The 24647-nt window shown below is 38.8% G+C and overlaps 2 protein-coding genes across 5 annotated transcripts; both read left to right on the forward strand.

Annotated features, from left to right (window-relative positions):
• Positions 1-465: 465 nt before the first annotated feature.
• LOC117288933 lies at positions 466-4515 on the forward strand. Its single transcript, XM_033769807.1, has 4 exons — positions 466-818; positions 1643-1850; positions 3384-3467; positions 4508-4515. The coding sequence occupies exons 1-4, from the start codon at positions 597-599 to the stop codon at positions 4513-4515; spliced, it is 522 nt and encodes a 173-aa protein (XP_033625698.1). The 5' UTR covers positions 466-596.
• Positions 4516-6448: 1933 nt separating this feature from the next.
• LOC117289552 (alpha-N-acetylgalactosaminide alpha-2,6-sialyltransferase 6-like) lies at positions 6449-14151 on the forward strand. Of its 4 annotated transcripts, XM_033770703.1 has the most exons (6): positions 6449-6530; positions 7312-7437; positions 9453-9638; positions 11271-11647; positions 12596-12703; positions 13770-14151. In XM_033770703.1, exons 2-6 carry the CDS (start codon positions 7429-7431, stop codon positions 14008-14010), a joined length of 921 nt encoding a protein of 306 aa, XP_033626594.1. In that variant the 5' UTR covers positions 6449-6530; positions 7312-7428; the 3' UTR covers positions 14011-14151. The 4 variants fall into 4 exon arrangements, with proteins under 4 accessions (XP_033626594.1, XP_033626593.1, XP_033626595.1 ...); XM_033770702.1 differs by lacking the exon at positions 6449-6530 and having other exon boundaries at positions 7241-7437; XM_033770704.1 differs by lacking the exons at positions 6449-6530; positions 7312-7437 and adding an exon at positions 8077-8172.
• Positions 14152-24647: the final 10496 nt, after the last annotated feature.

Consider the following 24647-nt stretch of genomic DNA (forward strand, 5'->3'; position numbering starts at 1 on the left):
CTCATCCTAAAAAAGTAGCACGTCGGCTTCCCGTCATAATTTATTTCGGGATGTCGACATCCCAAAAGTTTAATGTCGTCGAGCTGTAATATAATATTTTAACTCGGGATGACGACATCCTAAAATTGGGATGTCATCTTGCTGTGGTAATTTAACTTGGGATGACAACATCCTAAAAGTATGATTGTTGAAATGATCTTGCGATCGTCTTTGAATTCTATGTTTGTTATTCGAGATGTTTCTTCATTTCCTTAAAACAGGATCGACTCGTCAAGAAATACAAACTTCTAGTCTGCCTATTCATATTCGGACTTGTGGCGTTTTCTCAATATCCGAATAGTGCAGTAAAATCATCAGCACCCTCAATATCGACACCTTGGCTTTCAAAACCAAACAGGAAATCACTCCAACTTGACAGAACGGCTCCCGATGTCAAATGTACTCAAAAGACATGCACAGCTGATTCCCAAAACAAAGAATCGTTACCCACAGAATCGACACCTGACCATCTGGGATTCGTAAAAACCATACCCGATATTATTGGCGTTGATCAACAAGAAGCTATTAAAAATGCGAGCTACCCAAATAAACATTCGATGTTTGTGGAATCGAATACCTTGTGTGCACAAACAATTCAAGGTACAATTCCCACGTCAGCATTAAGAAAGGGATACGTTGTAAAGAACTACCCAGCCGCCAAAATCAACGCTGTAACCGGACTATATGAGAGGAGCCCGCCTCAACGACTTAACTCGACCATTACAAGAGAGAATATCAGTAGCAGTTTGATGGCCCAACTAAAGAAATACATTCCCCACGTAAGACTTTATTATGACAATTATACTTCTAAAGGTCAATTAGGCCCTGAAAAGCTGTGTTTATGTTTATCAACTCAAAAAGAGTGTGCTCTGATCGTCTTAAAAAGCGACAACATCAAAACAATTTTCGTTATCAAACTTTGACCCATTCCAGTTGTTCGGGCCATCGTTTATGAAATACATTTTTTGCTTAGGGCCTATATGCCCACACATTTATAATAATTTTTACAGCGCAAGAAAATGCTTTGAGACTTTTATTTATTTAAACAAGTCTTAATGTTAAGTCGCCAGTCACACAGGCCTGAAGGCCAATTCAAGGTGTGGGCAGGGCTTCAATCGACTATCTTTCCAGGGGCCGTCGCTCAAGGGAGGGGATGAAACAAGGGTGTACGGATGTAGGCTTGGGTTCAGAAGCCTGGCTGATAGTAGACTATAGGTTCCAAGTCTTTAATCGTGGCTTTTAGTCGTCCTGATATCAGCTACATTATTGGCTGAAACAGCGCCCGCTTGTAATAAACCTCCGTCATTTAGCCTACGATCGAGTTTAGCTAATTTGGGGGCGTTTTTTGTGGCTGGGATGCAGAGGAATAACCGCGATCTAAGACTTGAATCAAGTCTAGGCTGGTAGAGCAGAAAGCACCACCTCCCCAACTTTACGAAGCAATCATTGTTAAGTTTATCGCTTAAGGACACAAATTAGTGTCACGACCGGGACTCGAACCCACACTCAGCTGATCAAACAACAGAGCTTGAATCCGGTGCCACGATCTTTCATGTGTACAATTTGTTGTTTTCATGTGTACAATTTGTTGTTTTTCTTGTAGATTTGGCGAACGTACACTCCCTTCACGGGCACCTACAGAAACCCGTGCCGTGTCAGCCCAACATCGGTTTACTGTCTCCCATACTTCTATGTCTTGACAGGAGCTAAGAGCGGCTCAACTGATTTTTGGTATTCGCTTGAGTTGCATCCGATGGTATACTCAACGCCTAAAGAACCGCACTGGTGGACAAGAAAGACAAACCACGAAAGTTAGTTTAACAGTACCTTTAAGAATCCAATCATGGGCGTCAATCTGAAAAGATGAGGGGGGGGGGCGGGACGTTAGTAATAACATTTACGGCGTGTGGTCCGGGCCCGCTTTAGGGCCCCAGGAAAGTTTTAGGTCGTATTTGCTCTCTGGTGAAATCTGGGAGTCTGGGGGGTAATGTGCCCTCCTCTCGGATGTCACTGGAATGTAAATGCCTATTTCATTATGATGCACCATTTCTTTGCTACATGTACATGGTTATCTGACCCCTGAAAATTTGGCATTTTAGATACTCTGTGGTGCCAGAACAATTATAAGCCTTCAAATTTGAGCAGTAAAATTTGGGCCATTAAAACAAAATGAAAAAGATGGGTATGTGTAGTTGATTGTTTGCAATGTTGTACACGCAAGGTATGCCAAAGAAAACAATTTCAGAAACGTCTCAATTGAATATGGTATCAAAATGGAACAGAGTAAATAACAGCCTCGGGTGCGGGGGTGCGGAGATACCTGGGTAAAACATGACCAATATCGCTCGAACTAGCAATAGAGGCAGCAGAACGGCAATGGCATACAGAGACAGCGCGCCACTGTAAAGTAAACATACTACAAGAGTAGGGAGATGACACGCACGTACGTACATGGCCTTATAAGACACACTAGTTTGCATTTTAGATGCTATGTGGTGCAATCTTGGGCCAATTTTGAGGGAGGACATTTGATATAGTGTCCCCCACCCTTCAAAAAGTTGTGTCATTCTTTTCCGCAGTATTAATGCCCATGGTGGGACACATGGTTTGGTCCTACCGAGTGCAATTCTTGAATTTCATGATAAAGATGGTCAAAGACACGGGGGAGCATTTGATATTGTGTCCCTCACCCTCCAAAAGATGGGGGACATGTCCCACTGCCCCCCTCCCGATTGACGCCCATTAATATGAATACATTGTATTGTAAACATTGCCCCTCCAGACATCCGAAGAGAGGTAGCCACATCTAGGCTGGTCTGTAAGATCCGATCCAACCCAGAGACCTTGACTTCCACCCTAGGCCTAGACTTAAGTCGAGAAACCCAATCTGGTCCAATGTCCCGGACAGTGCAGCGACAGCAGAAGATCTATGGCGCACACGTCCCCCACAAGTTCCTGGTCGCTGACCCCACCATCCAACTTCCGGGAATGGACCTCCCGCTCGGCCATTGGTGCGTCTTAAACCGGTTTCGTACAGACGCAGGGCCGTGCCGCAGCAGCCTACACAAGTGTGGCTACCTTGCATCTCCGCTTTGTGATTATGGAGAACCACAGACGATGCGCCACATGATAGATGACTGCCCACTCTCTCACCTTGATGGTGGCATCAAAGCCCTTCACCTGGCTGAGGACCCAGCCGTAAACTGGATTATGGACTTCAAAACGAGATCTACATAGCATACGACATCATTATTGTATTGTACTATTTAACGCACAATTAACTTTACATGAACATGCGTGGTTTATCACCTGTCTTTTCAACCCCCCCCCCTCTCTTTTTATAGTTGCTAGATACGACCGCTTCTACAAAAAATTTGAGCAATGTGTTCGAACAGACACTGATCCAAACATTCATAACTACATAACGGGTGAGTTTACCGATTATTTTCAATGTGCTTTAAAGGCAGTGGACACTATTGGTAATTACTTAAAATAATTATCGTCATAAAACCTTTCTTGATTACGAGTAATGGGGAGAAGTTGATATTATAAAACATTGTGAGAAACAGCTCCCTCCGAAGTGACGTAGTTTTCGAGAAAGAAGTAATTTTCCACGAATTCGGTTTCGAGACCTCAAGTTTAGAACTTGAGGTCTCGAAATCAAGCATCAGAAAGCAAACAACTTCGTGTGACAAGGGTGTTTTTTTCTTTCATTAATATCTCGCAACTTCGACGACCGATTGAGCTCAAATTTTCACAGGTTTGTTATATTATGCATATGTTGAGATACACCAAGTGAGAAGACTGGTCTTCGACAATTACCAATAGTGTCCATTGTCTTTAAAATTCGCTGCTGCAATCTGCTTACTAAACACAGATTACCAAAACTCCCGTTTATAATGCCCCAAAAGGCACTGGACACCAAAGCGGGTTTATATGAAATTGGACCTAGATGAGGGTCACAAATAACTACACTTTTTCACATTTCACATTTATTTTTTAAATACACAGCAGTTTTTTTTAAAGTGTCTCTAGAAAATTAAAATCATGCTATTTTTCTTTATAAGGTATTGTTTGAGGCACAAAGTTAGAACGTGGTGAACTTACAACAAAACTATTTACCTTTTTCGTGTTTATTCGTTTTTGTTAGCAAACAAATTGCGTACTCATATATACTCATATACCATGCATATAAAAAAAATACGCACCCTTTTATTAACAATTATGTACTGCACTATTGGGAAAGCTGACCCAAATAAATGTTAATTGGTGACGGACATGTGCGCTTTATAAGAAGCCACAATTAGTATTATTAATTTATTATTATTATTATTATTATTATTATTATTATTATTATCATTAAGGCCCGTCCCCCTTTTAACTGTTGTGTATTTAAAAAAACAACATATTGCTATGTTTGCTCATGTTTTTTAATCCTGCATTTAAATGTTTTTCTTGACTGTAACAGCGATTTGAAACAGTGTTAAAGCGCTTTATAAATGCATTTAAGTTAAGCTAAGTCATCTTCTGTGCTTTGCCCTCTTAACGCGTACATGGTGAACCTGGGGTCGATTTCGAAAAGGGTTTAGACTGTAGTCCTATGTTCAGTTAGGACGAGTTACTCGTCATAACTTAAGATTATCCAATTCAGGTTTAATATCTCCTAGGACTAGCTTTTACCAGTTAAATCCATTGTTCTGGGTTATGTACGCATGCTCAGAACTACGTGAACAATGGACGTTTACCTGGTAAGTCTGCTGCCACCTAGCGTTCCAAATTCCCCCATTGGGGCGTGCCTTGACAAAATGGCCAGGTTTCGGAGAAATAAATCACCCTCGTCCCAAGTTTCAATTTGTTTCAGTGTTAATCTATAATACTTACAACCAAGTCTAACATAAAAAGTGGAAATATATTTAGAAAAAATATATATAATATGACAAATTGCTCATTTGCTTTTCTTACTTCAAGAAATGTGTAAGGAGATTTAATATCATAGAAAAAAATGTTGTCTTTTTCGATAAGCGCCAGTTTCCCAGTGAATTCTGTCTGCCGGAGAATCGGTCTCCCAATTGGAATATAACATGGGCTGGATGAGGATGATTCAAAAGAGGGCGCTCTCACAAGTAGTTTGTACACAGTTTGCCATGGGGGACCGTGAATCTCCTGCCACACAAGACTTGCACAGGATATTGTGGGGAAAACGCCAAGTCAGACCACGCGCAAAGCCAATTATTTAGTTCAAGAACAACTCTATAATATTGTAGTCTAAATGGTATAAAAATTTATGTACTTTTTCCTAACACAAAAAAACACAATGTCCACAGATTTACATTAAACTTACACAGTTTGAAGATTATGATAGTAGAAAGCTTCCCTTGAAATTTTACCTACTGAGGTGCTGTAGTTTTTGAGAAATGAGTAAAAGTAATAACTTTCGTCTCAGTTTTAGCATGTAAAAACGTATTAACCAGTTATGCTATGGTTTTGGTATAATATCATAACTGGTTAAGAGGATTTTACATGCTAAAATAATGTTGGTCTCATGAGACCAAAATTATTTCGTGACTTGTTTTCCTCGTTTCTCAAAAACTACACAACCTTAGTTAGTAATATTTGAAGGGAAGCTTTCCACTATCATTATCTTCAAACCCTGTAAGTTTAATGGAAATCTGTGGACATTGTGTTAACGCAGTTGCCGTTCGCAACACGATACTGTCCGCAACATGCATTACTGGAGAACATTATTATACCAGTATCACACAAACAGTCAAAACTATAAACGATCCAGATGTGTGGACTTGCTCCAGTCCTTCCGAGTCAGGCTCTAAACAAGTTGATATAGCGACCTCTACCCAAAAATCCCCCTTGCCAGAATGTTTATACTAATTGAGCTCAGGCTATTTGTATGCTGTGTACGCCAAGGTTCGGTCAAACTCCAAAGGTCATTGTTTGTGAAGCTAATCTATGTAAACAACAATAGTTATAGTGGCTTTCAACACAGCACACAAATCCGTTGTGGTGGGAGACCCTCTGTGTGTGTGTGTCCCCCCCCCCTCCCCCCCCCCTAGACTTGACTCAAGTCCCAATCCCGTGCCAGCGCCACAGAAAAACAGGCCCAACCTGTTCTGCCTGCGGGATCGCTGCTGCAATAGCTACATTTTGACGATGGGGGCGCACTTGTTATGTGACTCAGAGCCGTATTATTATTGGTACTTGACTGCTGGCACGTTGTGTTTGGGACCTCACACGATCAAGGGACTTAAATCAAGTCTACCCCCCCCCCCCGGAGTATGTGTGTCCCCCCCCCCCCAATAAGACAATACAAACTACTGCTGACAGCGGCCCGGTGTTGAGTCATCCTCCTCCCCCCCCCCCCCCAGCCCATGTTAAGTTCCCATTGTGACAGAATCTCTGGTGGACAGTTGCCCATGCATGGGACACCTCACTCATTTACGCCCATGTACAGGCCTCGTGGAGTCCGAATCTAAAAGGTACATTACAGAATTGTTTTTTGCTAACAAAAAGTGGCTGATACTTCATGTAATCCACCATAATAATATATAAATTGAAAAACCTGTAGAAGTTTGAGATCGATCGGCCATCTTGGTCACAGGTGAAAGAGAACGATTGGGCTACACAGTTTTCATGACTTAGGTTTAAAACGCTCACTGATCGAGCGATAGACTCCAAACGGATTTAAAAAAAATTATTTTTCATCAATATTATAACATTTCAGACAGAAATGTAGTTTGAGGGATTTTTTCTACTATAATCATCACTATAGACATTGTAAGTTGTATGTAAATCTGTGGTCTTAGTCGAGTTTTTTAAATGAGGGTTGCCGTAATTGTCGTTGCATCATAAGGTGATCATCACATTTTTTGGGGAGCAATAAACTAGTTATTGCTCCATGGTTTTAGCAATTTCCTCAAACAAGGCCTTGTTTGAGGAAATTGCAAGGGTTCTGCCCATGACAGTCGGTGCCGGAAGTGGTTCGCCCTGCACTCAGGGTTCTCCACCACCACCACTGGCAAATTTTTCGTCAGTTCCTTTAAAAACGCACATAGAGGCGCTATAATTATAAGAACCTGCCTGCAAAAAAAAAAAACGGGAAAAAAACACACACTTTATAGTTGCGATGGCACTGATGGGCTTTCGTACAATTATGTCTCGTATTATCATAGTTATTATAATGAACGACTGTCAGCAATATCAAGGCCACATCACACACACGGAACTTGAAACATTTGTACATGATTCCCTTAATCACAGACACCTAGTCCATCTAAAGTAGCTAGTCCAAATTGTTGTGAGAGTTTGTCATTATGTTCCTGTGTAAAAGAAAACCAAGAATATCGCCTATCTGCTGGGAGAGCATGCCATAGAACCATGAGACCGGTAAGTGGCTTTTATCTTGTAGTACGCTGTAGAAATCCTAGTTGGCTTGCACGCCTACAGCAGGCGACGCGCGCCGAATGCACAGTTCGTGTACAGAAATTATGCATGTGTATAACAATCACACAAGCCATTTTGAGGACATGCAATAATAGGAGTGTACTGTTAGTGTTGGTGTTCAGATAATATGGACATGTGAATGGACATTTTTAATCACGAGCTGTGCACCTGGAGCTCAGCTCCTGGCGAGGGTGCAGATGTTTTGAGCAATCGCCATTATGAGCGCCTGCATTGGCGGATACCTGCGCAGTAGACTTCTATTATTATTGTTATTATTTTACATATATCTGCACTGTACTGTAGCCTTCGATTATTATTATTATTATTATTATTATTATTATTATTATTATTGTTTTTATATACACAGACAGTTCTGATATACCCGAACCTAGTCGTGTGTCTACCATATATATCTCAAAATGGCTTTTACTATGCTGTTGCCTTACGTGATCCCGTCGATTTCACCAAACTCTTCCTAACTTAGGGTTAATCTTAGGAAGGGTTCAGATCCGTATCCAAATACGTTAGGACGCATTGAACCCATCCTAAGTTAGGACAGGTTACTCGTTCTAACTCGAGTTAGGATTAATCCTAGCGTTTCGTGAAATCGGCTGCAGGATAAGTGGTCATAACGCACGGCAGTAGAACGGTTATCAAACGTCAATGTAAACAGCCATGGTAGGTTTCCTATGATTATGCATTTGGTCTAGGCGACAGAGAACAACCCATTATAGTGCATAGAAGAGAACAACGAGTCTAAAGACGCCATGAGTGATGCAGGATTCCATTAAATGTGTGTTTTTTTGGTTAAAGGCAGTGGACACTATTGCTTATTTTATTGCATACTAAAAGCACTAACTGTGTTTCGTATGCATATACTCGTCTTGCTGATAATATAAAAGCATTGTACCCGGTACTAGTCTTGCTGTTATTCGCTACTACAGCACTGTGTTTGGTACTTGTTGTATAATTCTATTACTAAAAACACCATATTTGGTACTTAAATTGATTTCATTTTACTACTAAAAGTTGCCTATTCTTGTGTTCGTTTTTGTCTGTACTGTTACTCTACTCTAGACGATGTGACCCGTGACATCACATGTTTACTAAAAGAGCCACCACGCCTGGACTTCCTGCAGGCAAGATTTGTACACAGCTCAATGGAAGAAAATGTAAAATCTCATACTTTATGGAGATTGCACTGTCCAATTCTTATTAAATTTTGATACGATGAAACAGGGCACATCTCAAAACTTGTCCAGCTTTTACTTTCGTTACTCTTGGATTTATGTCAAAATTATATGACACAAAATGTCAACTTTCCCATGACCAGTGCAGCATCTTGCCTGCCAGACTAGCTAAAAATGTTCAAGGTCACACTTAATGTAAACAAAGTTCACATGGACTGTAAAAGCACTGTATTCGATAAACTTGTCTTGCTATCATTGTGTTCTGTATGATACTTGTCTTTATTCTATTATTAATAACTCATAGTTGTCTCGTGCCATTAAACATTGTTATCCATCTGTTTCCCCTAACCTAAACAAACACACCAAAAGCTATACAGATAAAACAACACACCCAAAAATGGAAGTACACCACTGCAATGGTGATGAATGAATCACTTATAGACATTGCCACGTCACAGCCCGAGTTTTTGCTAACTGAGGTTGGAAAACTATGGATGAGCACATCACGAACAGAGAGTTTGTATGAAATATTACAAACTTTCAATATTGACAATGTTGAATTTGTTGGAAAAAGTTCAACAAACTATAAGAGATGTTTCAACTCATGAAAAAAAAATTGAATTTGCTCACAATTTGTTATGACACGATTTATTGTTTTGCTTTTATTCGGTCGGCCATGCCAACCTGCGCATTTTTTTTTAAATAAACAATGGACATTTCTATGGTGGTAATTTTGATTGTATGAATCCATTTTTTTTTTGTTAACAGCTGCCAATGTTGAACCTTAGACAAGCCTTCACACTGACTGTCTTTGTTTCATTCCTCATGCCGTTGTACTTTGTGATCTATCGATACCATAATGAGAGGGTTGACTATCAACACCAAGCACCAATCTTCACTGGTGCTGTCAATGGATCTATTCGTCACTACAAATCTTTGCTGGGTGATGATCAGGTATAAGGGGCTATGGACACCTTTGGTAATTGCCTAAGACCAGTGCTCTCACTTTGTGTAACTCAACATATGCATAGAATAATGTGAACGTTTGATACGCAAGAGAAAATAATGGAAGAACAAACACCATTGTCGCACAAGATATGTGCTTTCAGATGCCTTGATTTCGAGACCTCAGCTGAGGTCTCTTATTAAATTCAAATTGGCTGGTAACCTGTTTCTGTTAAAGGGTCTAGGTACTTTTTGTAGGACAAAAAAACAACCACAGATTTACACTAAACTTACACAGAAGATAGTAGAAAGCTTCCCTGAAAATATTAGTTGCTGAGGTGCTGTAGTTTTTGAGAAATGAGTAAAAACAATGTCATGAACCTAATTTTCGTCTCAGTGATCATGAGACGAAAATTATTTTAGCATGTAAATACGTATTTTCATGACATTGTTTTACTCGTTTCTCAAAAACTACAGCACCTCAGCAACTAATATTTTATGGTACACTTTCTACCTTCGTTATCTTCAAACGGTGTAAGTTTAATGTGAATATGTGGACATTGTGTTTGTGTTATAAAAAGTACCCAAATCCTTTAAGCGGTTCCTTTTTTTCTAAGCAGGTTTTTGTGCTTATCTACAGGCTTTATGAAGTTGGGCCCAGGGTTGGATTTCACAAAAAGTATTATCGACTTTTTTTTTTAAATTGTGGGTGGGAGGGTCAAAAGAAATAACTGCAAAACGAAATTCAATTAAAACAAATTAAACAAATTATGGAAAAAATGGGATGTTTTTTTTTTCATCAACATTTTTATAAGACAGCAGGGGTCGATTTCACAAAGAGTTAGGACTAGTCCTAACTAAGGACTAGTCCTAAGAGATATCAAAAACGTACAGCTAGTCCTAAGTTAGGACGAGTAACTCGAGATAAGACTAGTCCCAACTCTTTGTGAAACCCACCCCAGGGGTCGATTTCACAAAGAGTTAGGACTCGTCTTATCTCGAGTTAGGACGAGTAACTCGTCCTAATTAAGATTAATCTTAAGGTCTGCATGCTACAGTGCAGAGTGGGGACTCTTCCTAAGTCCTAAGATTAATCTTAAGTTAGGAAGAGTTTTGTGAAATCCACGGCAGAACCTCATAATATCAAACTAAAGACTGTTGTACAAAGTTTTATGTGCAAGCCAGTTTAATCTCTGTTTAAACAATAAAGTTGTGGGTTTAATCCACGAACGGCTATTGAAAACTACTGGTTGTAGACCTTTGATCTAAACAAAAGATTTACATCATTTTGAGGTAATACTATTGCAAAAATAGAAAGTTGGGGTGGTTGGTGTAAAAGCTAGTGGTACTTGTAAGGATGACGATGATATAAGACGGATTATTCTCTGTTTACAATGATCTGGGTTGTATTTATTTAGCGGGCATTAAGCAAGTGCCCTATCTCAGCCTGATCGATAGAGGGCGCTAGACTAACTATTGTTACAGTTGGGTTGTTCAAAAATATTTTGATTTTTTTTTCGAAGTTAGGACTATCTTGGTGAAATCGACCACAGGTCGGCTACGACAATTATACCATCACGTCGTTCGAGGATTTGGATAAAATAAAAAGTAAACAGTTGCCGTTCTTTTCTTCTGTTGCAGCCAGTGACGCTCCGATGTTCATCTTGCGCTTTGGTGTCAAGCTCGGGTTACCTCCTGGACAAGGGAGCCGGGCAGGCTATCGAGGGACACCCCTGCGTTATCAGAATGAACTCTGCCCCGGTCAAAGGGTACGAAAAAGACGTCGGTAACCGCACAACGGTACGAGTGATGAACTTCATGGATGGTGTGCGGGCTGATCGATTGCCTCCAGAGGGGAGTGATGTGCTCGTCTGGGGACTGTTCAGAAGGGAGAGCTATTTATCAAAAGTGAAAGAAACGGTCAAGAGACTCAGACCAGGGATATTTATCCACGCTCAGACGTACGAAGGAGAGAAGGAGGCTGAGGATTTGTTTAATTCTGAAACGGGAACATCGCTGTGAGTCCCCCCCCCTCCTCCTCCTCTTCTTCTCGGTTCCTAGTCCTTAAATTGTCCGTATAGCATGCCTTGCCATAACAGACACTGTAAACGTTTGGTAATTGTCAACGACCAGTGTTTTCACTTGGTGTATCCCATCATAGGCATAAAATAACAAGCATGTGAAAATTTGTGTTCAATCGGTCATCGAAGTTGCGAGAAAATGATGAAAGAAGAAACACCCTTGTTGGACACTTTGTGTGCTTTCAGATAGGAATAAAAGACTTCTATAGCTAGAAGTGTTTTATTATTTTAGTGAGAAATTACCTCTTTTTTCAAAAACTACGTTACTTCAGAGGGAGTCGTTTCCCACAATGTTTTATACTATCAACAGCTCTCCAATGCTCGTTACCAAGTTACCATTTGTTTTCAGTAATTACCAAACGTTTAACTTCCCTTTAAAGACACTCGGGTCGATTTCACAAAAAGTTAACTCGTCCTAAATCCTAGGACCAGTCCTAAAGTTAGGACTAAAGACCCAAGTTCTTTGTGAAATCGACCCCTCGACACCTTTGGTAAGTGTCAAAGAGTATTCACACTTGGTGCATATCCCAACATATGCATAAAATAACAGTTATGGGTTCTTTTACATGCGTTACACAACACATAGGACCAACGGCTTTACGTCCCATCCGAAGGACGACGCAATGGTTAAGTGTCTTAAGGACACAAGTGTTACGGCTGGGGATTCGAACCCACACTCTGCTGATCAGAAACACCCTGTGCCTTCAAAGGCAAACATTGCAAAACACAACATCATCACAGAAAGAGTGTGAAAGCAGCTGGTCATTCCTCGATACACTGCACAAAAAAAATGGTTACTTTGAGCAACTTTGTGTACTGTTATGTGGCTCATTCACATGTTTGTGTTTCCCGTTAAATATGTTTGTTTTATTCTCAACATTTCAGGCGTACAACCAAATCCTGGTTGTCCACCGGTTGGTTTGCAATGATGGTAGCTATTGATATATGTACAGAAGTTCATGTGTACGGCATGGTATCGTCCAACTACTGTGCGTAAGTACAATAGCAAAATAATTAATGGTAAGAGGCACTGGACACCTTTGGTAATTGTCAAGACCAGTCTTCTCACTTGGTGTATCTCAACATGCATAAAATAACAATCATGTGAAAACTTAGACTCAATTGGTCGTCGAAGATGCAAGAGAATAATGGGAGGGGAAATAAAAAAAACACCCTTGTCGCAAAAGTTGTGTGCTTTCCCATGCTTTGAATTCGAGATCTCAACTGAGGTATCGAATTCAATTCAAATATTTTAGTGAGAAATCACGGGGTTTTTTTCACAATATTTTTATACTATCAATAACTAAGTTGTTATGCTAGCAATTCATTTGAGTAATAACCAACCCAGTGCCTTTAAAGGAACATTTCATTATTGATAAGAACAAAAAATATCGTCTATCATCTCTTGAAATATTTGTGTCTGTACGTCTTCTCACTTGGTGTATCTCAACATGCATAAAATAACAATCATGTGAAAACTTAGACTCAATTGGTCATCGAAGATGCAAGAGAATAATGGGAGGGGAAAAAACACCCTTGTCGCAAAAGTTGTGTGCTTTCCCATGCTTTGAATTCGAGATCTCAACTGAGGTATCGAATTCAATTCAATTATTTTAGTGAGAAATCACGGTTTTTTTTCACAATATTTTTATACTATCAACAACTAAGTTGTTATGCTAGCAATTCATTTGAGTAATAACCAACCCAGTGCCTTTAAAGGAACATTTCATTATTGATAAGAACAAAAAATATCGTCTATCATCTCTTGAAATATTTGTGTCTGTACGTCAATTTTTTTTTGAAAGACTTCAGGCCTAAAGCCTTTTTAATATATGAACAAGATGAATTACCTCTTTCTCAAAAACTACGCAACTTAAGAGGGAGGCGTTTCTTACAACTTATTGCTCATACCAGCCACTTTTATGCTTATAACAATTGTTTTGAGTAATTACCAGTAGTGTTCAGTGCCTTTTATAGGCTTTTTAGAATGCTGATAACATTACGGTTTTGTAATGACCGATCACTATTAATTCTGCATCATCTGTCCTTTCTTCAAAAGGAGCAAGCCAGAGAAGGATTGCCCGTACTATTATTATAGAACCCCACACATAAAAGAGTGTTCAACTTACAACGGTGCGGAGAGGAACAAAGGTGGGGGACATCGCTTCATTACAGAGAAAGCCATCTTTGCACGATGGGGCTCTCGATATAACATCGAATTCCACTACCCAAGCTGGACGATAAACAAGGACAAGTCTGGTCACCAATTGGATTCACCGTTTGTTCGAATCTTAGCATGAGGGAAATCTCAGATTTTGGATTATTTTCCCAGTCCGCACACAGATAAAATGTCATTGGTAGTCCATTCTGTATCATTTTTTCCGTCTTGAACACAGATGTCAATAAAAGTCTGCATTTACGACAGATCAGATAACAGTAAAGATTGTGTCCCGCACGGTCCTTTATTAAGCCGGTAACAATTATATATTTGTTTATTTATTCGTTTATTGATTATTATATTTTTTATTTTATTTTTTATTATGACTATTTGTTGTTATGGTTATTTTGTTTACTACTATTATTATTATTACTTCTTATTTTAATTAAGTTGTGTATTGTGTATTACTATTTTGGTTTTTATTTAGTTCGTCTGGTTGGTGTTTCTGCTCTTGTTTGGCTAAGCGGGTAGTAGTGGTAGTGATTAATAACAATCGTTGCAATCGTTTGCGCACGTTCGCAAAACAATTTCCAGTGGAACGAGTTGTGCGCCGCCACTGGTAGCGAACGTAGGCGGGCGAACCATGGGCGAACTTAGGCCGTGTCCGAATTAGCGGCTACAGCTACGGCTACGGCTAGATTTACGCGTCATCATGCGTTGAGGTATAGGACGTCCTGGGCAACACCCTTAGCAACAGCTGTAGCCATAGCCATAGCCGCAAACTGAGGTTTTGGCGGGTGGGTTTTTAAAACGGCGGACAAGTAGACGGTATTATTATCTTGTCATGAACATAATTACACAGTGGTTGATGATGCAGGTTTGAAACAACAAAGTTAATTCGTTGATTAATCATTATGTACGGTGTCAGCCATCTTCATTTCAACAGGGCGCCGCCATACTGACATCACGAAGTGCGCACCTGGTATAGAAAACGTTTGCGCGATGCAACAATGTGCGCAAATGGAACGCACTCTTTGGGAACATTTTTATAAAATAATAGCACCCTGACCTAACCATCGTACGATCCTCTCCACCTTCAATGTATTCTAATTCGAAACACCAAAGGCTATACACATACCTCATGGGGCATAATAATTGGATTCATGGTTTGAATGCGTTTCATTCACTGTTTCCCTTATTCATCGGCAGCCACCAGTGTATAAAACTGGCCTCGACATGACCCTAACCAAACCTACCGTACATACAAAGGACAATGTGGAATAAAATAACTGGGGCAATTCACAATGAATGGAAGGAGTGGACGGGCTGAAAGCTTGCTCCCCATGGTGTAAACGTATGTGCCCTCCATCAGCATTTTTTTCTTAAAGGCACTGGATTGGTAATTACTCAAAATAATTGTTAGCGTATCAAACTACTTGGCAACGAGCACTGGAGAGCTGATAGTATACAACAATGTGAGAAACGGCTCCCTCTGATTAAGTAAACGTATAGTAATTTCTCACTCAATATTATGCATGTGAAAACGCACAAAGTAATGCAACAATGGTGTTTTTTTCTTTCATTATTCTCTTGCAACTTCGATGACCAATTGAGCCCAAATGGTCACAAGTGTGTTATTTTATGCATGATTATGTTCGGATGCTCCAAGTGAGAATACTGTTTTTTGACAAATTACCAAAATAAATGTGTTCAGAACCTTTAAAATACCTACTAGAACAAACACGGCATTAAGTGATCTTTGCTGAAATTCATTAAAAATGTTCGAACAGTAATACCGTGTACATTATTGTAAGGCCAAAACCTTAGAAAAAAGGATCGCTCCAAAACATGGACCAATAGAACACTGATTCAGAATTAACAAACAGGTATTGCTCACTCGTTTATGGAATGACAATGTGAAGTGGAAAAATCTCAACAAAATGGAGGTCTCCGAGTGTGATAAATTTGACCAAACAGCTGAACCTAGATGGATGTGGGTGAAATTTGGGCAAGGTTCAAAATAAAATAATATAAGAGAAATTTTAGAGACTCGAAAGAAGAATTTTTCAAACAGGTTTATCATACAAATTCATGGCCCAGTAAGGTTTCTTCACTTATCACTGTGGGTCCGAAGTGTCTACGAAGTGGTGTACGCAAGTGGATACACTTTTTAAAACGGCAGATTTAAGAAAAGTACTATAATCATAGAAGAAAAGTTGCTGTTAAAAAAATGCTGTTGAAACCATGAGTTCGGGCTAACTTGGTGGTGAACCATCCCTCTTGCAAGAACTTGGCCCATCTCTCCTTTATGCAAGGTGAAGGGCGCCCCCACGAGCGCCATCCCTCTTGGGACCCTCATTTTGAACCCAAATGGGGCAACCCAGACTTACCCATGTGGTTTTCCCCCAGGTGGACCCCGGATTATCCCATGTATGGAGGAGGATGGGTCATCTGGCCCTACCCATATGAGACCCATGTGATTATTGGATGATACAAAATGGGGCCCGAGGTGGCCCATGGTTGCCCATAGAACCTGTTATTAAAAGGGACCCAAAATGTAACCCATAATGGGTTATCTGATGTAACCCATAATGGGTTATCTGATGTAACCCATAATGGGTTATCTGATGTAACCCATAATGGGTTATCTGATGTAACCCATAATGGGTTATCTGATGTCACCCATAATGGGTTTCTGGGCATACCCATATAAACCCCTGACGATTATTGGGTTGCGTGATATCAACATAATGCTCATATTTTATGGGTTACCTTATTATTGGACCCATGTTATGATGACCCATATGGGACCCATGGTGTGTGTGCTATCTGAAACCTTAATGTGTCGGCCGTGGGATGAATTCACGGTGTGTTTAATTTTAAACTCACGTCCATAATCTGTTGAATGAAATCCACGTACGGGTTTTGATTCCCAGGCATACATTATAGCAACATTTTCAGCAAGAAAAACAATGAAATATCGGTTACGGTGGCCCCGAAGGGACAACAAACATTTTTAAAGTTAATACTGACGTCAATATTTCACGTTCTTTTTGCCTCAATTCGCAAGTATTCAGTCACATAAGTATTCATACGTTTGCAATTGAGGCCCCAGAATGTTGATATTTACGTGAGTATTGAGAATTTGGGAAAAGAAAAAAACCTTGAAAATATTTGACGTAGGCCCTATATATTTATTTACGTTAATAAGAAAATTCGTTTGATGTCTGGCCCAAAGGCCAACTATATAAACTTATTCATGTAGGTTTTTCATTGTATCTGTAGTCACAAAGGCGACTTCTTAACGCCTCTAAACTAAGCAATATTGTGGGTAATGGTTGTTGAAAAACATGCTTTCTGTGCTACCCTTGTTGACAACAAGAACAAGTGCCATCAAGGCACAAAACCCCTATCGACAAGGTTAATTGCAGAACATACCAAACGGGGCCAATATAAGGCTCAAGGAGTTCTGTGTTTTTGGATTTCTTGTTCTGTGGGAAAGGTCACTTAGCCATTCATAAAAGTCAATGACTAAGTTCTGCATTAGTGATTGTGGCATTTTGTATAGTCATCGTCAATGGGCGTCTTTTGTATGTTCCCGACGCCCTTGAACAAAACAAAAAATTTGACTCGCCAGTGTTTTCTCTTCAAACTGTTTAACATGACAGTGTTGTTTTGGTAGTTTTGTAATGGAAATCTGCAATAACATCTTTTCTGCGATTGCTATACTCAATGTAATAAAATATTATGTTATTACCAGGTTATGAAATTGAGTTATGAAATAAAAGCATGGGAGAGCGTATTTGCATCCAATTGTACGTCGGAAATAGGGGAATTTATGGTTGAAACCCGGCTGATAGTCATGGCATATTGTGGACTCCAAGCAATGTATGCATCTACGTCTTTTCTTTAAATGCCAACTATTGTCTAAGATATACTAGTACTTTCATTACCCATTAACTAGCATATTTCTCTTAAGTTCTTATTTACTATGAGACCTAAGCCACAGCCTTAGTTATGTGGAGTGATTCATTCTAGGATATCAATGAATTTGGAACTTTGGGACAATGCACTTTGTTCTTTCTTTGTTTGTTTCTTTTCCTTAATTATTCTCCTGCAATTTCGGTGACCAATTTATTCAAAATTTTCACAGATTTGTTATTTTATATTTATGCATACATTGGGATGCACCAATTTTCATTGACAGTTACCAAATTTGTTCAGTGCCTTTTAATAGAATTGAAAGACGTAACCCCCGGTCTCACGTATTCTTTGAATCGGGGCATAAAAAAAAGTGTCATAACTTCTCTTTGATACTATTGTGAAAAGCTCTCACAGACACACATTCCACAATCCAACAAGTTAGAAAGGTCAACTTGTGAAAAGCTTTTGACACAAACTCTCTAACTTACACAACCATAGTGCCGCCATTGCTGAGAAAGCAGTGTTAAAGGCACTGGACACTATTGGTAATTACTCAAAAGAATTGTTGGCATAAAAACCGAATCGGCAACAAGCATGGAGAGCTGTTGATAGAATAAAACGTTGTGAGAAAGGTTCCCTCTGAAGTATTACGTAGTTAAGATGTAAATTCTCACGTGTAATTTCTCACTTAAAGGCACTTGACACCTTTGGTATTAATTATTGTCAAATACAGTATTTGTTGTATCTCAACATTATGCGCAAAATAACAAACCTGATACAAATTTGGACTAAATTGGTATAGTTAAGGTCACGAGAGAATAATGAAAGAAAACACGCCCTTGTTGCATTACTTTGTGTGTGCTTTCAGATGCATAATAACAGTCTTTTATTATTTCTGTGAAAAATTACCTCTTTCTCAAAAACTACGTTACTTTAGAGGGAGCTGTTTCTCACAAAATGCTTATTATATACTGTCCCAGCTTTCCATTGCTTGTTTACGAAGTAACTTGTTGTGTTCACAATAATATTTTGAGTAATTACTAAAAGTGGCCATGCCTTTTAAACACTTTAACCATCTGGGGACGATCTTTGGGAGAAACCTGGTCATGGTCCGGTTCAATCAAAAGTACCTGAATTCATTCAACCCGTGCCTGGCATTGTCGGGTGTGAGTTGACTATTTACTAGCCTGTTGACAGTATTGTTATAAGCCCTCTTTCATAGTCAGTCATCCATGCTTCCCCTTTGTTATTGATCTCAGTAAAGACATTTTTGTTGAGGTTATTTTTTCTTATAATTTGTTAGCCCCCCCCCCCCCCCTCCACCCCCTCGAGCGTATTGTAACTACATTATCTGCGCCTTAAGAAATATAGGAGTGGAATTTGGTCTTTGAGGTCTGGTTTGATCAAAGTTTGAACAATTAATATGCAGCGTTTTGTCAGCTTGGTACGTTTTTGAACACACTGTTTAAAATGCGAGGCTGACAAATTGACTGTTACATTGAGAAAATCATTGCAAAGACTAGTTTTGAGACAATATAAAATAAGCTGTTGCAAACTGCTTACCAACCGCCTTCGAGAAAGACTCTGCCTGGGTCGAAACGTCAGGCAATTAACTATTTTTTGAAAAGATTATAAATCGTATAAAGTTTGTATAGCCAACATCAACCCATCTACAATGTCCATAACCACCTTTCACCTACATGCATTTAACACGCAGTCGAGTCCTACACCAATACATGCAAGCAGACGACCGAAAGTAAGCTTTCCAAATCTGTGTTTTGATTGGTCCGATATGAAGTTGGTCAGCTGCACCCACATCACATCGGACCAATCAAAACACAAGTATGGAAAGCTTACGTCACTACACGATTATCCAATGAGATCATTGTACCCAATTGAAATCACTGGTTTTGAAAGACTGGCTGGAACCTTTCATTTTCGTTGCGGGTAAAGACGGGGACCAGTCTAGTCCAATACCACTTCCCTTGTCCAGATTTACGAGGACATGTAGAGCTTGGTTTCAAAATGAAAAATGGCTGTGCCAAAAGACACGTGCACAAAACACACAGTTCTACCTTGCTTTCTGGTTCTATTCAACTTGAGTACAAGTCGTTAGCGCTGCCTGTTACAAACACACATTCTGTCGTTCATGCAATAGTCACAGTGCGATTATACATTCATGCAACGGTCGTAGGTAGCGCCCGCAAGGTCCGTCAGAAGCTGCAGCTCTACCACACATACTGGGATCGAGGATGTGTGTATCCCCGTGACTACACCGGTTAACAATCACCGACTTGATTTCAAGACTTTAGGCATAATGGTTCTATGAACTCCACGTTTTGTTTTTGTTTTTCTTATGTGCGTCTGTCTGCAGATATCGCGCAAAATTACCAATCAATGGTACAATCGGACAGTCCCTCTTCAAACAACTTTTTTTTAAGTTAAATATTTCAACAATTCAAATAGCTAAGCACAAATAATGCTTTGACCTTTATATGAGACCGGAATTGGCCAACTGGGAGGGGTGTTACAAAAGCACACCAACCTGAGTTCACTTTGAACCTCCTCACCTAATAAATTATGTGATTTTTTTTCAATTTAAATAACAGGATGGCACAAACGTGAATTCGCTTGAAACTTCGCTTACCATTATGTATCTGTATTGTTTTCTTTAAATGTATTAACAGAGTGGCTCAAACCTGAAATCACTTTGAACTTCGTTTACCAATAAATTGTGTGACTTGTTTTCATTTAAATGTATGAACAGGGGAATGACATAATCAATTGTGTGTATTGTTTTCATTTAAATGTATTAACAGGGTGGCTCAAACCTGAAATCACTTTGAACTTCGTTTACCAATAAATAATGTGTGATTTGTATATGGCACAAACCTGAATTCTCTTTGAACTTCGCTTATACTTAGAACTGTGTGATTTTTTTTTTTTTTTCTATTAAATGTATGAACTTGGTGCCACAAACCTATAAATTCACTTTGAACTTTGCTTACCCAATAAATTGTGTGAATTATGTTTTCATTTAAATGTATGAACAGGGTGGCACAAACCTGAAATCACTTTGAACTTCGTTTACCAATAAATTGTGTGACTTGTTTTCATTTAAATGTATGAACAGGGGAATGACATAATCAATTTGTGTGTATTGTTTTCATTTCAATGTAATAACAGGGTGGCACAAACCTGAAATCACTTTGAACTCATAAATTGTGTGTGTTGTTTTCATTGTGTTGTTTGAAGACATCGTAGTTTTGTTGTGGTAATATTATTCATGAAGTAACAAACCTGTGAAAGTTTTGGGCCTTGGTCACGTGAGTCAGGAGCAAGTAGTGCAAGACCAAGCAGAAAACTAAACAAAGTTGCATAATTAGTGCAAACAAAGGTTATCTACTTTTTACCAATTACTCATTATGCTAGCCAAGAGGAACAACACTTTGCAAGAAAAGGGTTAAATATTATAAGACACTCCCCGTCAAATAATTAAAAAAGAAAACACCCATTAAAGCCATTGGACACTCTCGGTACAGACAAATAAGTTCATAAAATTTACAAATAACTCACAGGGTTTACAGAAGGTATTGGTGAAAGACTTCTCTTGAAATATTATTCCATGAAGTGCTTTACTTTTTGAGAAAACATTAAAACAATATCAATTCTCGATAGCGAGAATTACGGATTTATTTTAAACACAATCATGCCATGACACGGTGAAACGTGCGGAAGCAGGGTGCGTGATACACGAAGTGTGGGCCTTGGACAATACTGTTTACCAAAAGTGTCCAATGGCTTTAAAAGAGTTCTAAAAAAAACCTCAAAAAACACTGAACTCCTTTCACACAGCCCCATAAAAAAATTGTGCTGTCCTTTGCTTCTTCAATCAAATGAATGAACCTCTCGATCGTTTGAGACTAACCCAAACTTTGGGTTACTCTTTTGTAAAAGGGGCTTGGTCTTTTTGTTTCAGTAAAAATGGTTATGACTGATGATTCATTTCCACAAAAAAAAAATCAATGGTCATAAGTTTAAACTGTTTGGGGTTATTTCTGTTGCCAGCATGGTGCCACTTTTGGTGCTATGTTGCATGTAGCCTCCCATTTTCATACTGCATTGTGTGCTTGAGTCGTATGAGTCAGAGACTATTGTTTATCAAATAAAACATTTTAAAATGTGTCAACTTCTGTCAATTTTAAGTATTGGTGTTTGTTTTTGTAAGTGGGTTTAAAATTTCAACAACATGAGTTTTTATACTTTTGAAACGTCCATTTTTCTCAACATTATTGTTTGCGGTAGATAATAACGTTGTGCAGTTTGGATCTTGATATGGATATACTTTTAATTGTAAAGAATAGGTAATGGCCTGACGTTTCGACCCTAGCAGAGTCTTTCTCGAAGGCTAAATGACAACACAACAAACATGAACAGGTAACTAACTTACTTTTAATATTGTCTAACTCTTTTTGAAGTTTGAAAACAATTTCCAGATAGGTGAATGTTGATGGTGTACTATTTAACGCCAGCAACTATGTTTGTATTTTGACCATTTAAAATGTAGTCACTCTTTGAAAACGATTTCCGATGTTTGGGGTAAATATTCAATCCATACTCCCACCCGACCTACCATCCCAATTTCAAATGAATTTTTGTCTTAATTAAAAAATACCTTATCACATCAACAGTTGTTGTGCTTCTAACAAAGATAACTGTTTCGGGTCACTATTTTGTGGGGGGGAGGAGAAAAAAACTAATCTACCTTTAAAATTAGCCAGCTTTCTGAGTGATTGATCACCAGCCCTCTAGAGTCATCTAGAATATCCTGGTGATAGTATTTTTGTCAACGTGCCGTTTACACTCCGTGAAGCAAATAGTAACAACGTCTCGCCACGGTCTATTAGTAAGAGCACAAAGGAAGTTAGATTCTTCGCATACCAACGCATGAGATAAAAACTGTAAATCGCAACAAAAAAAGGTGATATGAACTCATTTTATTTTAACCCCGGTGAAAATCAAATGTTTACGCCTTAAATTGTGATACCTCTGTTATAGCCTACGTCAACACCATCCCCCCCCCCCCCCCACTTCTACGGTCTGGACAGCCATTCTATGATGACATCATCACACACGCGCGCCACAAAACGTTATGCTAATTAGACATAACCTTCAAAATTCGGTGCACATGTTTGTTTTGTACATTATTTGTTTTATTTTTTCATTCGTCATTTTTTTCGGAGGGGTAGATACCCCGGTGTGACATACTGGGTGTGTGTGTGTGTTCCCAATTGACTGTAATGTTTGAATCATCCACAGGGCGGAGTCACATTTCCCACGACATTTCCCAAAGTTTTTGTTTTTAAATACAGAAAAATTAACAATGTAAAGCCAAACAAAAAGCACGCCCGATTAGGGGTCATACTAAACGGAAGCTGAAAGGAAATTGCGTTCAATGTTTCCCAGCTCTTACGTCGTTTTAGATGAAGACTATGCCCTTGAATGGTCAGATAACTTAAACATATTTTATCAGATGTTGTACGACGAAATTGTAGCCGACTTGCTTCATTAAAATGTTTGTCCTAAGATAAGTAAAGCATAGAAACATGTAAACCATGTAAACCATGTAAACCATGTAAACCATGTAAACCATGTCAACCATGTAAACCATGTAAACCATGTAAACCATGTAAACCATGTAAACCATGTAAACCATGTAAACCATGTAAACCATGTAAACCATATAAACCATGTAAACCATGTAAACCATGTAAACCATGTAAACCATGTAAACCATGTAAACCATGTAAACCATGTCAACCATGTAAACCATGTAAACCATGTCAACCATGTAAACCATGTAAACCATGTAAACCATGTAAACCATGTAAACCATGTAAACCATGTAAACCATGTAAACCATGTAAACCATGTAAACCATGTAAACCATGTAAACCATGTAAACCATGTAAACCATGTAAACCATGTAAACCATGTAAACCATGTAAACCATGTAAACCATGTAAACCATGTAAACCAAACCATGTAAACCATGTCACTTATAATGTGACCCACTCTGTAAAAATGAGTCACATGTCGCCCATTGCAATATTAAGTTATGGACAGTTTAATGTGGAAAATGTAAATAATAAAGAAAATAAAAAAATAAAAAGAGTAAAAGATCTTTAGTTGCATGGTTAACCTTTAGAACACTTACTTTTTATGCAATAAAGCTATGAATCCAACAATTTTGTGATCATACTTATGTCTAATTTGTATCCTTTTGCACACAATGGTAGTTTAAAATATCATTTTACTTGTAATTCGTTTTAAAAAAAAAATGGTGTAGCGGCTAATTTCAAACGGGAGTAACTCAGCAACGCGATACACCCCAAAGCTTATACACACTGCTGCTGAATGCAGCAGTCTTCTCACTTGGTGTATCTCAACGTAAGCATAAAATAACAAGCCTGTGAAAGTTTGGGCTCAACTGGTCATCGAAGTTGCGAGAAATTATGAAAGAAAAAATACCCTTTGCTTTCAGATAGGAATAAAAGACTTCTAGCTAGAAGTCTGTTAATATTTTAGTAAATATGGGATATGTTTCTCAAAAACTACATTACTTCAGAGGGAGCCGTTTCTCACAACGTTGTATACTATCATCAGCTCTCCAATGCTCATACCAAGTCAGTTTTTAAAATAATGTTTGTTTTGAGTAATTACCAAACGTGTCCCTTCCCTTTAAAGGTTTCCCTTTGGGATTCGATTTAGAAGAGAAAAAAATCCCCATTGAAAAGCACTGACAGTGGGAATCTTTATGTATAGAAAAAATGCAACCCAATTGCCCTGTAAAAC

This window comes from Asterias rubens, chromosome 4 (genome assembly GCF_902459465.1).
Source record: "Asterias rubens chromosome 4, eAstRub1.3, whole genome shotgun sequence".
NCBI lineage: Eukaryota > Metazoa > Echinodermata > Asteroidea > Forcipulatida > Asteriidae > Asterias > Asterias rubens.